We start from the raw sequence: 14,583 nt of genomic DNA, 5'->3' as shown, positions 1-14,583 counted from the left end.
TCTGCCCTTATCAAGTGGAAACTGTATGAGGATAGAGGAGAATCTCCCTTATTTAATAAAGACCAAGTATCTGGCTTTGAATATATATATATATATATATATATATATATATATATATATATATATATATATATATATATATATATACATATTTGCTGTCACACAGGGGGAGAGATAGTAGTTATACCCTGCTATAGGGGGTACACCGAAAGGTACACTTGGAAACTACACTCTCCCACAAATTGCAGACCTAGCGGGCTGTGGTTAGGAAAGGGGGGGGGGAAGATGGGAAGGTTTGAAAAGGTGTGCATGCATTCTAGCTAAACATTCAGCCATTATTTTTTACAGGTCACGTACACTAGCAAGTAAAGAATATCCCAAACCATTCGATGTATATGTTCATAAATGTATGTCAAAGACAAAGACGTGTAAGAATCTCGCGTGCTGTCCTTAAAAAAGCATTCACACGAACTCGTTGTTCTACAGTCACTGTAATTAAGACCCAACACACATTGTGTGTGTTTGAACGTTGTCAACGAAACTGAGCTGCACTCAGAGGGAAATCCTGTGCAGCTCAATATAGAGACCGAAGGCCAATGCTATTTATTTCATACCTCAAATTCCTCGTTCATGGTCCCACAGCACGTAGCCTTTATACAGCGTTTTCTTCGTCACTTCCCCGTAGTGTGTTTGGTGGAAAATAACCTTCAAATGCTTTAGCTTACGGTCACACCTTTATAGATTGGATCGATGTCATAGACGATAGACTTATTTCTTATTTAAAGTGGATAGTACTGAATGGATGAAACGATACTATTTCTTATTTAAGGTGGATAGTATTGAATGGCGGGAAATTATACTCATTTCTTATTTAACGTGGATTGTATTGAATGGAGGGAAACTTTGACACTGAATAAAATATTTAATCATTCGTGATTAGAATATAATTTTGTTAGCTTTACGTAAACATATCTTAATCATATAATCGAAAATATATATTTTTACAGCATTGAAACACGCAGGTTTACATATTGTTGAATATATAGTATCAACCAAGCATTGCAGCTGTGGTGGCCTGTTAGTAACGTCCTTGCCTAGAAAATGAACGACTGGGGTTCAAGTCCCGCTTAAACTCGTTTGTTCCTTTGGTCGCTGCAACCTCACCATCCTTGTGAGCTAAGGATGGAGAGTTTGGTTAAGCCTATTGGTCTATCTGCTGAGTCATCTGCAACCATTGCCTAGCCCTCTTTGGGCATTGTCCTGCTCGATAGGGCAATGTGACTGTCCCTTACCTCGGCCCTTCATCTTCTTCTTCTTCTTCCCAGCTTGTTCCCATTTTTATATGGGGTCGCCGTTGCGGATGAGCCGTTTCCATCTATTTCTATTCTGCGCTTCTGCCTCATCAATCCCCTTCTCCTGTAAATCTCCTCTGACACAGTCCCTCCATCTCTTTCTTGGTCTCCCTCTTCTTCTTCTTCCTTGAACCTCCATCTCCATAGTATGTCTCCCAACGTGGTCCTCATCTCTCCTCATCAAGTGTCCATACCATCTCAGCCTCCCTTCCTGCACTTTCTTTGATATTTCCACCACCTTTGTCGACCCCCTTATGTAGTCATTTCTTATCCGGTCCTCTCTTGTCACCCCAGACATCCACCTAAGCATTCTCATTTCTGCCACATCCATCTTCTTCTCCTCTGTCTTCCTCATGCTTGCTGTTTCCGTTCCATACAGCATTGCTGTTCTTACCACTGTCTTATGAAATTTTCCTTTTAACCTCAGTGGTATTCTTTTGTCACAAAGAACTCCTGAGGCTGCTCTCCAGTTGTTCCAGCCTGCCTGTACCCGATGTTTAACTTCATCTTCCATACCTCCTCCAACATTAACAAATGATCCCAAATACTTAAACTTATCAACTCTCTTTATCTGTTCTCCCCTAAGCTGAATACTTTCTCTATCATCCCCCTCACTGGTGGTACACATATATTCTGTCTTAGATCTACTTATTCTCATTCCTCTGTCCTCCAGTACTTGCCTCCATCTTTCCAATTTCATTTCCAGATCTTCCCTGCTCTCTGCGCACAGAACAATATCATGAGCGGCCTTTAAACCTTTAAGAAGAAGGGACTTAATATCTAAAAAGTGCAATATACAGTTGGACACAGGAAATCCTGGTACACCCACTCTGAGGAAAAGCACCCTGACACACACGCGCTGCGCGTCGAGTAACCAAACACCTACTTTAGGGAGAAATCGAGTTGGTGAAGGGGGGGGGGGGGGGGGGCAGAAACTCCGTACTTTCCATCAAATGACAGTTAATTCGTTCACCCCCCCCCTCCCCATTTACAATCCTTTCTGGTATTTCTTTACAAAAGTTTCGGTCCTAGTATGGAAAAAGTAAAGAATCCTTTCAATACTTAGTCAAACAAACCTATGTAACTTACAGTTTACTTCTGTTAAGTATTACAAAAGTTTACTCTTCCCTCCCATTCACTCTCGAAATGATGTCACTTTGTGACGTAACAAGAAGATTAATGAGGTCGTAAAATTTCCTAACCTGGTTTACTACCTTGAGCTGCCCATTTGCGTTTTTGTGAGAAAGTCACGCAAACTTTGAGTACATAGTATTGTCATATAGGGCATACCATAGCAGTAAATTCTTTCTATGTCTTTCTCACTCATATATATATATATATATATATATATATATATATATATATATATATATATATATATATATATATATATATATATATATATGTGTGTGTGTGTGTGTGTGTGTGTGTGTACAGTATATATATCTATATCTATATATATATATATATATATATATATATATATATATATACATATAGATAGATATATATATAGATATAGATATATATACTGTACATATATATATATATATATATATATATATATATATATATATATATATATATATATATATAAGGTTAAAAGTGTCGGGTTTCATTTCCAGCTTCATCAGAATGTATGAAGCTCTTCGTAGTTTCTTATAAACTTGTTTGAAAGATACTCACCCTTTCAAATTATAACCGTAATCTCTTCAGACAAAATTTCTTCCATTGCACCTTTTAGTCTAAAACCTAATATTTGGATTTTCTCTACCTCGGGATCAGAGACTAAATGGGGAATCAACTCAAAAGATAATAGCTGGCCCGGGTTCGATTCCCCTGCCGAACAGAAGCTATTATAAAATACTCCTGCTTTTTTCTAAGCATTTTTCCAATATAAATAAAAATATTTTCTTCTTTCGATTACGTTTGTTTTGAAAAAAAGAAATCAAATAACCAGCTACCCAAATAGATTTCATAACCAATTTTTCAACCAATTAACCATTTGGGCCCCATTGCATATATTCTACATGCTGTATTTAGTAAGCTGCCCAGGGCATAGCCATCCGTGGAGATACTACCGCTAGAGAGTTATTGGGTTCTTTGACTGGCCTGATAGTTCTACATTGGATCCCTCTCTGGTTATAGCTAATTTTTCCTTTGCTTAAACATACACCGAACAGTCTGGTCTATTCTTTACACATTCCCCTCTTTCCTCATACACCTGACAACACTAAGATAATAAAAAAAAAATCTTCTTCACTTAAGGCATTACCTACTGCACTGTAATTGTCCAGTGGCTACTTTCCTCTTGTTAATGGTAGAAGAGATTCTTTAGCTATGGTAAGCAACTCTTTTAGGACACTCCAATAGCAAACCATTGTTTTCTAGTCTTGGGTGGTGCCATAGTCTCTGTACCATGATCTGGCACACTGTCTTGGGTTAGAGTTCTCTTGTTCGAGAGTACACTCAGGCACACTATTCTATCAGTTTCTTTATTTCGTTTACTTACTGGGCTATTTTCCCTCTTGGAGCTTTTGGTCTTTTACCAACCTACTTGTCCAACTAGGGTTGTAGCTTAGCATGTAACAACAACAACAACATCAATGATAATAATAATAGTAATAATAATAACAAAAATATATCTATTCCCTTTGTCGTCATTTGACGTATTTTACATCCAGTTAACACCATTTCTTTTTCCTTTTCTTTTATAGTTTGCTTATGAAAATTGTACAAAATGTGTAAAATTATATATGAATGTAAAGGAAATATTTTTATCTTCATGCTACAAAAAAAGTGTTACAATCCTATTTAAGAATAGTCTGAATGAAAAGTTCCAGAAAAGGGCCTGGGGCTTGAGTGCTAAATATTTCAATGAGGAACGAGATAATAATGATTAAAACTAGAAATAATCATAAAACTAAACTGGCATATATTCAAATTTCATTAAAAGTGAGTATTTAACTTTCAAAGAAATAGATGTATTGGGATTTTATATTTTGTTTGAAATCACTTTCTTCTCTTTCCAGGAACTTTCTACTGGTGATAATTTGTCTGGGAAACTGGCCTCTAGAGTTTCCAGCCTACAAGGACCTGCTGAACCTCCGAATGAAGATATTATGGAAAGTTTGACAGACCAGGAAACAAAACAGGTAGAACTTCCATCTCTGGATGATCCTACAGATGATGTACCACAATTAGAAGAGGTACATGATAAGAAGAGCGACACGGCCTCTCATGTAGGACTCGATAATCTATTCACGGTCATCAGAGATAGGGGAAGTACAGACGAGGGCCAGCCTTTGGCAGAGACTGAGCTACCAGTTCAGGATATTGAAATTGGGGAAGATCATAAAGAGGATCCAGAAATCACAGACAATCCTGAAAAGTTAACATTTGAAGATCTAGCAGACTCGGAACCTCAGGAGAACGATGAAATACAGTGGCAGAAAGCAGATAGTATTTTCACTGTTTCTCCTGCTTCTCCTGCAAGTGTAGAAAACAAAGCGTTTAATTTTGAAGATGACAAGGATATTTCTTCTGGAAATAATCATGGCATTGGTTCAATAGTGGGAGAAAATAACGGGGTAGAGAACACAGTTACAGATATCTTCTCTTCAGAAGATCAAGACCCAGAATTAGAAGGTGCGAATACGGAAGCAAAAAGCGAAGGAAATGTCGATGAGCCTGATAAAGAAACTCAGTTAGACAATGTAATCAACTTCTCAGAAGATCAAGTGGAGGATTTGACTGGTGCAAACTCAGACACAAAAGACAAAGAAAACGTTGAAGACAAAGTAATCGGCTTCTCAGATCAAGTGGAGGATTTACCTGGTGCAAACTCAGACACAAAAGACCAAGACAACATTGAAGACAAAGTAATCAGCTTCTCAGATCAAGTGGAGGATTTGACTGCTACAAACTCAGACACAAAAGACCAAGACAACGGTGAAGACAAAGTAACCAGCTTCTCAGATCAAATGGAGGATTTGACTGGTGCAAACTTAGACACAAAAAGCCAAGAAAACGATGAAGACAAAGTAACCAGCTTCTCAGATCAAATGGAGGATTTGACTGGTGCAAACTCGGACACAAAAGACCAAGACAACGATGAAGACAAAGTAATTAGCTTCTCAAATCAAGTGGAGGATTTGACTGGTGCAAACTTAACCACAAAAAGCCAAGAAAACGATGAAGACAAAGTAACCAGCTTCTCAGATAAAATGGAGGATTTGACTGGTGCAAACTCGGACACAAAAGACCAAGTCAACGAAGAAGACAAAGTAATTAGCTTCTCAAATCAAGTGGAGGATTTAACTGGTGCAAACTCAGACACAAAAGACCAAAGCAACGATGACGAGAATGATGGAAATGCTCTTTCAGACAAAGTAATCAGCTTCTCAGAAGATCAAGGGGTTGAAATAGGTGATGATATTTCAGGTACAAAAGAGCAGGGAGGTGATGAAGAGACCACAGACATCAATCTTCCAGACAATGGAAACATCTCATCAGAAAATAATGATCTTACATCTGGAATTATAAGTTTAGAAGCAAACAACCCAGGAGACAATGGTCAGGTTGATGAAGGAGATCCAGGCTCTAAATCTCCCACCCTAGATATTGAATCAATGAAATCAAATCCAATTGACAGTCAAGACATGCAAAATCCAAATAGTCGTCCAGGTAGTGCTCAGCTTGGAAAAGAATCTCTCGAGAATGAGGCTGATATTCCAGAAGATCTTAAATTTCTGGAGAAAAATATAGATGACACTGAATCAGTAAATGAAGATACTGACTTCATAACTACAATAAGTCCAGATGTGAGTGAAATGAAAGATAAGGAGAGTGTGGGTGAAAGCATAAAAACTAGTGACAATATTGAAAATGGATACAACAAAGAAGAAGAAGACAACATCTGGGATTTGTGAAACCCAACACGGTAAGGGTTGATTCACACTATCGGTCCAGTCGTGCTCCGCTCTTGCTCCAGTCACAGTCCGGTCAAATATTGTCAATTGGCGCTAAGGTCCGCTCCGCTCGTCTAGCTCCAGTCATGATAGAAAAAAAGCAATATGTGCAATAACAAGTTAATGTTAAGTGGGTAAATACATTTCCTAGTATCACTGGACAATATTCCTATACAATTATGCTTTTCCTTATATTCATAATTTTGCAAAGACACTGATCGGACTGAGAGTGTGAACACTCCAGTACCTAGACCGAACCGAAAGCGAACAGAGACTGGAGCGTTTTCGGACTGATAGTGTGAATCAACCCTTAATCAGCCAACACGCATTTTAAATTTGTGTAAGAAGACAGTTATTTGTTTAGACATCAGTGTACTATTATAGGTGTTCACTAATATGGATGTGTAAGCAATGAATAATAGGAAATTTTCTTCAAAAGAAAACAGCAGTAATGAATGACATCCATTTATTGCACAAAGACATGCCAAGTCTATTCTGTGCCAGCTTTTCCTTTCCTTAAACTTTCTTAACTGTCGATGATAGGTTAAGATCGGTCACTGGATACTTTAGTGATTTTTATATGAATGCTAAATTAGACATTACATTTAGCCTTGTAAAATAGTCAATATTTTGGTTATGGAGTTGAAGAATCCTTATCTAGATAAATGAGAATTAAATTTTCCACATTCATCAGCATTGGAAAATGCTGCAAGATTTGGTATGTGTGAATGTAAACAACATACAATAACTTTATGCAGAAAAATTATCCAGTTGAATTATCACCCCAGATGTGGTATTCATCACATGGAAGCACCAAAGATGGTATTGCAATGGCATAATACGTATCCAAAACAAGAGGGAATGCTCATGTTGAGCGACTCTTCGCCTTAGGATGAAATTCATTGTTGTTCATTATGTAATACACAAATGAAAATGCTTTCACACTGGCAACTTTCATGTTCCTTCTTTTATCTTGACTGGGAGTTTCCTAAATCTAGAATTCCTTGCGCAAGCCATGAGTAACAAACTATTTTATTTTTTCTTATTCAAGATACAGAATGTACTCAACTTACGAATTTTATCGACTCCAATGTGTTTTTCATGATACAGAATGTACTCAACTTACGAATTTTATTGATTCCAATGTGTTTTTCAAGATACAGAATGTACTCAACTTACGAATTTTATAGACTCCAATGTATTTTTCCTGATACAGAATGTACTCAACTTACGAATTTTATCGATTCCAATGTGTTTGTAAGTCGAGTTGTTTGTATGCCGAATTGTTTTTGCGCCTAATTTTTTTTTTTCAAGTCGAATTTTGTCACTTTGGCCTAGGGTACGCCTAACCTGAATCACATCCCTACAATTTTCGGCTGCTAAAGTCAATCAATAGTTATGTATTATATTGCAAATATCGCCTTTCTTACTGCCTTAAATTATATAATATTCCTTTATCACAGTATTCCATCATGAATTTTTGATACAATATCTGAGATTAATGATTTAAGTAGAACTTACGTTTGTATTTCCGAATGTTTGTAAGTCGAGGACCTTCTGTAATTATGAAACTTTAACCGATTTTCTGCCAGATGTAAATAAAGCAAAATAAGCTAAGATATATGTAGCACCATAATCATTCTCAAACAATGTATGTGATAATGGACTAAATGATATTACGTCATGGTTATGGGTTCCTTGGATGTTTTAGTACAGTGTGTTATCCGTAGTAAAAAAAAAAAAAACGTGTAAACATTTAAACAGTGACTATAGCTCTTCAGATAATGTGTATGTGATTATATTTTCAATAAAATCTTGAAGATAATTATTCTTTTTTTTTTGGGGGGGGATAGGTTCCTATGTATACAAACAAAATAACCTAAGACTTAGTCATACTTTTTTTGCAATTATTCTTTTTTAGTGGGGCAATACGTTCCTATGTATACAAACAAAATGATAACATAAGACTCAATCTTACCTTTTTTGTAATTATTCTTTTTTTCTGGGGGGTGGGGGCGATAGGTCCCTATGTAACAAACAAAATGACATGAGACTCAATCGTATTCTATTTCATATTAGAATCGTAATATCATTCCAATAAATTTCTTAAAGTGAAGGGTAATCGCTGGGCAGGAAAGGAAATGGTAGACCAAGAGAAACGTGGGTGATGACAATGGTGTTGGCAGAGGTAATGATAAAAAGGTAAAGGAACCCACATTTAAAGATCTAAAACCCACAGGGCCTCACTAAGAAGCCATCAAAATGTGGTTAATACATACATACATATACCCAGGCACTTCCCCCAATTTTGGGGGGTAGCCGACACCAACAATGAAACAAAACAAAAAGGGGACCTCTACTCTCTACGTTCCTTCAGCCAAACCAGGGACTCAACCGAGTTCAGCTGGTACTGCTAGGGTGCCACAGCCCAACCTCCCACATTATCCACCACAGATGAAGCTTCATAATGCTGAATCCCCTACTGCTGCTACCTCCGCGGTCATCTAAGGAACCGGAGGAAGCAGCAGGGCCTACCGGAACTGCGTCACAATCGCTCGCCATTCATTCCTATTTCTAGCACGCTCTCTTGCCTCTCTCACATCTATCCTCCTTTCACCCAGAGCTTTCTTCACACCATCCATCCACCCAAACCTTGGCCTTCCTCTTGTACTTCTCCCATCAACTCTTGCATTCATCCCCTTCTTTAGCAGACAACCATTTTCCATTCTCTCAACATGGCCAAACCACCTCAACACATTCATATCCACTCTAGCCGTTAACTCATTTCTTACACCCGTTCTCTCCCTCACCACTTCGTTCCTAACCCTATCTACTCGAGATACACCAGCCATACTCCTTAGACACTTCATCTCAAACACATTCAATTTCTGTCTCTCCATCACTTTCATTCCCCACAACTCCGATCCATACATCACAGTTGGTACAATCACTTTCTCATATAGAACTCTCTTTACATTCATGCCCAACCCTCTATATTTTTTACTACTCCCTTAACTGCCCCCAACACTTTGCAAACTTCATTCACTCTCTGACGTACATCTGCTTCCACTCCACCATTTGCTGCAACAACAGACCCCAAGTACTTAAACTGATCCACCTCCTCAAGTAACTCTCCATTCAACATGACATTCAACCTTGCACCACCTTCCCTTCTCATACATCTCATAACCTTACTCTTACCCACATTAACTCTCAACTTCCTTCTCTCACACCCTTCCAAATTCTGTCACTAGTCGGTCAAGCTTCTCTTCTGTGTCTGCAACCAGTACAGTATCATCCGCAAACAACAACTGATTTACCTCCCATTCATGGTCATTCTCGCCTACCAGGTTAATATAAAAGATAAATAAAAAACACCTTCAGAAAAAAAATATGAAAATGAAAGAAACAGGCCGGATTTACACAGCGGGAATGAGCAGACGATAATATATTCGAATTACAATATTGTGTCGAAGAAATTCACAAATGAAAGGAAAGCCTAACAGAAGCCTATTTTAGGTAGACTAAAAAAAATGCAGATGACTTCATTAAAAGGGAAAAAATAATAGAATGAAACAATATGAAATACAATCAAATAAAATACGAGAACAAAATTTAACGTAGGATATGATATATGCACGAATTGTAATTCTAGGGGTATTAGTTTGTAGAGCGTGGTTGGAAAAGTGTATGGTAGATTGTTAATTAATAGGACTAGGAATAAAACAGAGGATACAATCTTAGTTGTGCAAGGTGGCTTTAGCCCCGTAGGGCATGTATGAATCAGATTTCTACATTTAAGCAAGCAGATATGTGAGAAATATTTAGCCAAAGGTAAGGAAGTATATTTTGCATCAATGGATCTGGAGAAAGCTTATGACAAGAGTTGATAGCGATGTGATATGGAATGTAGTGAGGTTAAATGGAATTAGTGGAAGGTTGTTGTAAGCAGAGAAGAGTTTATACATAGTCAGTAAAGCATGTGTTAGGATAGGGAATGAAGTGAGTGAGTGGTTTCCAGTGAGAGTGGAGCTGAGACAGAGATGGGTAATGTTGCCGTGGCTGTTCAATTTGTTTGTTGATCGAGCTGTAAGAGAGGTGAAGGCTCAAGTGTTTGGTCGAGGATTGAAACTGATAGATCGAGAGGGATCATGAGTGGGAGGTGACTCAGTTGTTGTTTGCAGATGATACTGTATTGGTTGCAGACACAGAGGAGAAGCTGTGTTGATAAGTGACAAAGTTTGGAAAGGTATGTAGAGAAGGAAGTTGCAAGTTAATGTGCGTAAGAGTCAAGCTATGATGTGCACAAAGAAGGGAGGGTGTGCTACTGTAGACTGAATGTCAAGTTGAATAGAGAGTTACTTGAGGAAGTAGATCAGTTTAAGTACTTGGGTTATGTTGTTGCTGCAAATGGTGGAGTGGAAGCAGATGTATATCAGTGACTGAATGGAGGATTTAAATTGTTAGGAGCAGCGAAGAGAGCGGTAAAGCATACAGGGTTATGGATGAATCTAAAGAGAGTTCTGTATAAGAAAGTGCTTGTGCCAACTGTGATGCCTGAATTGGAGTTGTGGGAAATGAAAGTGACAGACAGAAATTGAATGTGCTCGAGATGAAGTGTCTGAGGAGTATGGCTGGTGTATCTCGACTGGATAAGGTTAGAAACGAAGTAGTAAAGGTAAAAATGGGTGTAAGGAATGAATTAGCAGTTAGAATGGATGTGAATGTGATGAGGTGGTTTGTCCACGTAGAGAGGATGGAAATCGGTTGTCTGCTGAAGAAGGTGATGAATGCAAAAGTTGATGGGAGAAGTGCAAGAGGATGGAAAAGGTTTGGTTGATAGATGTGAGAGGTAAAAGAACGTACTATGAATAGAAGCAGTTCCGATAGGCCCTGCTGCTACCTCGGGTAGCCTTGGTGACCGCTATGGCAGTGGCGACCGCTGAGGCAGTAGCAGTAGTTAAGTCAGTATATGAAGCTTCATTTGTGGTGGAAGATGGGGGAGGGTGGGCTGTGACACACAAGCAGTGCCTACCAAACTCAGCTGAGTCCCTCGTCAGGCAAAGAGGAACATAGGAAAAATCCCTGTTGTTTCTTTTTGCATGTCGGTTACCTCCAAAAATTGGAGGAAGTACTGTACCATGGTAGATAGATAAATAGATAGATGATCTGGAAAAGGATTTCAATGTAACAAGCTAGATGGAACATGATCACTAAATTTATCTAAATTGATAACGTATTGAGTGATAATAGAGCCAGAAAGAAAGGGAAAAGTGTTTAAAAACGAAATAGGCTTAATAAAGATTTTGGGTATAACTATATTCTTTGCAAACGATGACCTGGTAATTGCCAAAGATGTTGAAAAAACATAACACAAACGCATTATTGAAAGTATGTAAGGATTGTGTGTTTGACATGAAAAAATAATTAAGATTCATTTATAGATACAGCATATGAACGAAAACCTAAGGAGATAGTTGGTATGAAAATTATAGAAATCTAAAATATATAGGAATTGAAGAGGGATAGAGATGAAAAGACATGTGTTCAAGAAAAAAAAAGTGACTGAGAAAACAGAAAAGCTCGCTACCATGTTCTATTATAGCAAAATACTGCCATAAAATATTGATGGAAAGGCATATAGGAAAACTGTGGCATTGCCAGAAATATTATATAAGATATCAGTATTAAACATCACAGAAAGTGAGATACTCAGAATATAACAAATGGAGATTGGAGTAATGTTCGTGAAAGGGATATAAGCAAAAAAAAAAAATAAATAAATAAAATAAATAAATAAATAAAAATAAAAAGGTGAAAATAATGGATAGGGGAGAGGATAGGATATTGATGAAAGACATAGATATGAAAGAGAATAGATTAAGATTAGAGAGGTAGTGTAGAGTTAACGAAAAAGTAAAAGATAAAAAGAAGTTTACAAACATATGCTAAGGAAAATGATCAAGTAGGGGTAGAAATGTTTTATAACAGGGAAGATTCTCTTATAATGTACAGGGCTAAAACAAAGATTTTATGATTAAATTATATATAAAAACACCTAGGAGAAAGTGGTGTGTAAGCTGTGTGGAAATGAGTGTGAAAACCTATCTTGCTTTATTGTCAAGAACTCAGAAAAAAAGAAAATAAAAATAAAGATATTACAGAAACCAGAAGAAGAGGGAAAGAATGAAATAATTTGAATTGTTTTAGTTAAGGGGGAATGAATTTAAGAAAGGAAATTACATGAAAAATGTAGGAAATCAGGGGAAAGAAAATAAAATAGAATAAAAACAGAATCTTCAAGAGGTGCCGATGTAAAGGCAAATCCTCCCAAGACCAACTAAAGGTGAACTTAAACCCCGATTATTGGAACCACTGAGAATGTTGCATAATTAAATCTTGGTGGGAAAATAGATTCTTTCCATGGCTTTACATAAGGTTATGGCAACCTTTACATAGGAGTTTTGATAATATACTGCCAGTGAATATAGACTATAACCTTTGCCCTGCTGGTAGGTAAGATTTTGATTTTACTAGTCTTGTAGGTTTATGTAACTGCTGTAGCCTAATAGCCTATACAGTATTTATGTACGATAGGATAGCAAGTACCCTAGGCCCCCAGGTAACAATCTAGGATAGCAAGTAGTCTAAGCCCCCAGGTAACAATCCAGGATAAGTAGCATAGTCCTCCAGGTAACAATTTAGGATATGTAGCCTAGGCCCCCTATAGAACAATCTAAAATAGGAGCCTTTGTATAACGGCAGCCAGTTCCTCATGTGTTGATTAAAAGTGGGCATTAACTAATCTAAACTTTACCCCCTAATATAACTTATAAAAATGGGCCTTAACTAATCTAAACTTTACCCCCTAATATAACTTATAAAAATGGGCCTTAACTAATCTAAACTTTACCCCCTAATATAACTTATAAAAATGGGCCTTAACTAATCTAAACTTTACCCCCTAATATAACTTATAAAAATGGGCCTTAACTAATCTAAACTTTACCCCCTAATATAACTTATAAAAATGGGCCTTAACTAATCTAAACTTTACCCCCTAATATAACTTACAAGCCGTTTCCTTACCTACATACCTAACAGGGACTGATGCCCCCCTGCGACCCCCTTACACTGCCGTATTCTAAGTTAGTCATAATAATACATACAGGTGGCCACTATCATACATACACCCCCTAGGATAGCATAGCAAGTAGCATAGTCCCTCAGGTAACAATCTAGGATAGTATAACAAGTGGTTTAATTATAGTTATGGATGGGAAAAGCTTTCCTACTAATAAAAACAGGTGTTTTCTAAAGAAAAATGCCCGTTTTCTTCAAAATCGAAATGTTGTCCCGTCTATAACTATAATTTTACCCAAGTAGTCTAATCCCCCAAGTAACAATCTAGGATAGCATAGCACATAGCCTAGGCCCTCGGTAACAATCTAGAATAAAATAATAGCAAGTAGCCAAGGACCCCAGGTATCCCCTGATATATGGTTGGGATCTGATATAATGCTGAAAATTAAAGAGAACATCATATTATATATGATTGCGATAACCAATTCTCACTTGCCATAAATTAATTTTAAGGAATTAAGACTAAAAATGGTAGAATTGGCAAAATGGTAGAATTGGCAAATTGGTAGAATTGGCAAATCATCATAGTAGATATTTACTCATGCAGTAATTAGTAAATATCAAAGGGTAGTATGTACAATATAGGGACAGACAAAGCTTCACATATTATTGCGGTAGGATAAGTAAGGTTAGGTTAAGTTAACTGAAGTAAGGACATCTTTACCTAATTTTGAAGTGTAACCCAATCTCCTACAACCACTCCACATCAAATTCTCACATCTCTCCTCACCTAACCTAGGACGTTGTTTCCTTACTCATCAAACATCTTGGTAATCTACAGTATATGGCGTACAGGTAAAATAATAACATTCTCTAGTTAGCACAATTGTAATAAATATAAGTAATATGGATCTGACCCTTTGTTCTATGTAACACCCGAGATAAATTCATAAACCATACAGTATTCTCTATCAAATTCATTAGAAATGTATTGTTGTCAAGACATTTCAGGCAAAGTTTTGCTCCACTTAGATTTTATAAATCTAGGTTACTATATGATACTTTAATCTCTTGCAAAATTGGAATTCACTACTGTACCAAATCAAGCTGTAAATCTACGTACCGCTTGCATAAATTCAACAACACTTAGGAAGTCATAACTTCTACAGTTACTGCTC

The 14,583-nt window shown here is 37.2% G+C and overlaps 2 protein-coding genes across 3 annotated transcripts in view; both read left to right on the top strand.

The window, feature by feature from the left end:
• The window catches only part of LOC137645545 (protein starmaker-like), an 81,012-nt gene extending 74,729 nt beyond the window's left edge, over positions 1–6,283 (top strand). The window contains exon 5 of the mRNA XM_068378348.1: positions 4,385–6,283. Coding sequence (XP_068234449.1) covers positions 4,385–6,283 — 1,899 coding nt within the window. The remainder of the gene's footprint in view (positions 1–4,384) is intronic.
• A 6,385-nt stretch (positions 6,284–12,668) lies between these two features.
• LOC137646109 (uncharacterized) overlaps positions 12,669–14,583 on the top strand; it is a 36,825-nt gene continuing 34,910 nt past the window's right edge. Inside the window, exon 1 of one of the 2 annotated variants that reach the window (XM_068379306.1) lies at positions 12,669–12,834. The gene's annotated coding sequence lies outside the window, so the exon portion shown is untranslated. Of the gene's footprint in view, positions 12,839–14,583 lie in introns of both variants that reach the window. The other variant, XM_068379307.1, reaches the window with a different exon arrangement.

This window comes from Palaemon carinicauda, chromosome 8, assembly GCF_036898095.1.
Source record: "Palaemon carinicauda isolate YSFRI2023 chromosome 8, ASM3689809v2, whole genome shotgun sequence".
In the NCBI taxonomy this organism is placed as follows: Eukaryota; Metazoa; Arthropoda; class Malacostraca; order Decapoda; family Palaemonidae; genus Palaemon; species Palaemon carinicauda.
This window is presented reverse-complemented; position numbering and strand designations above follow the sequence as displayed.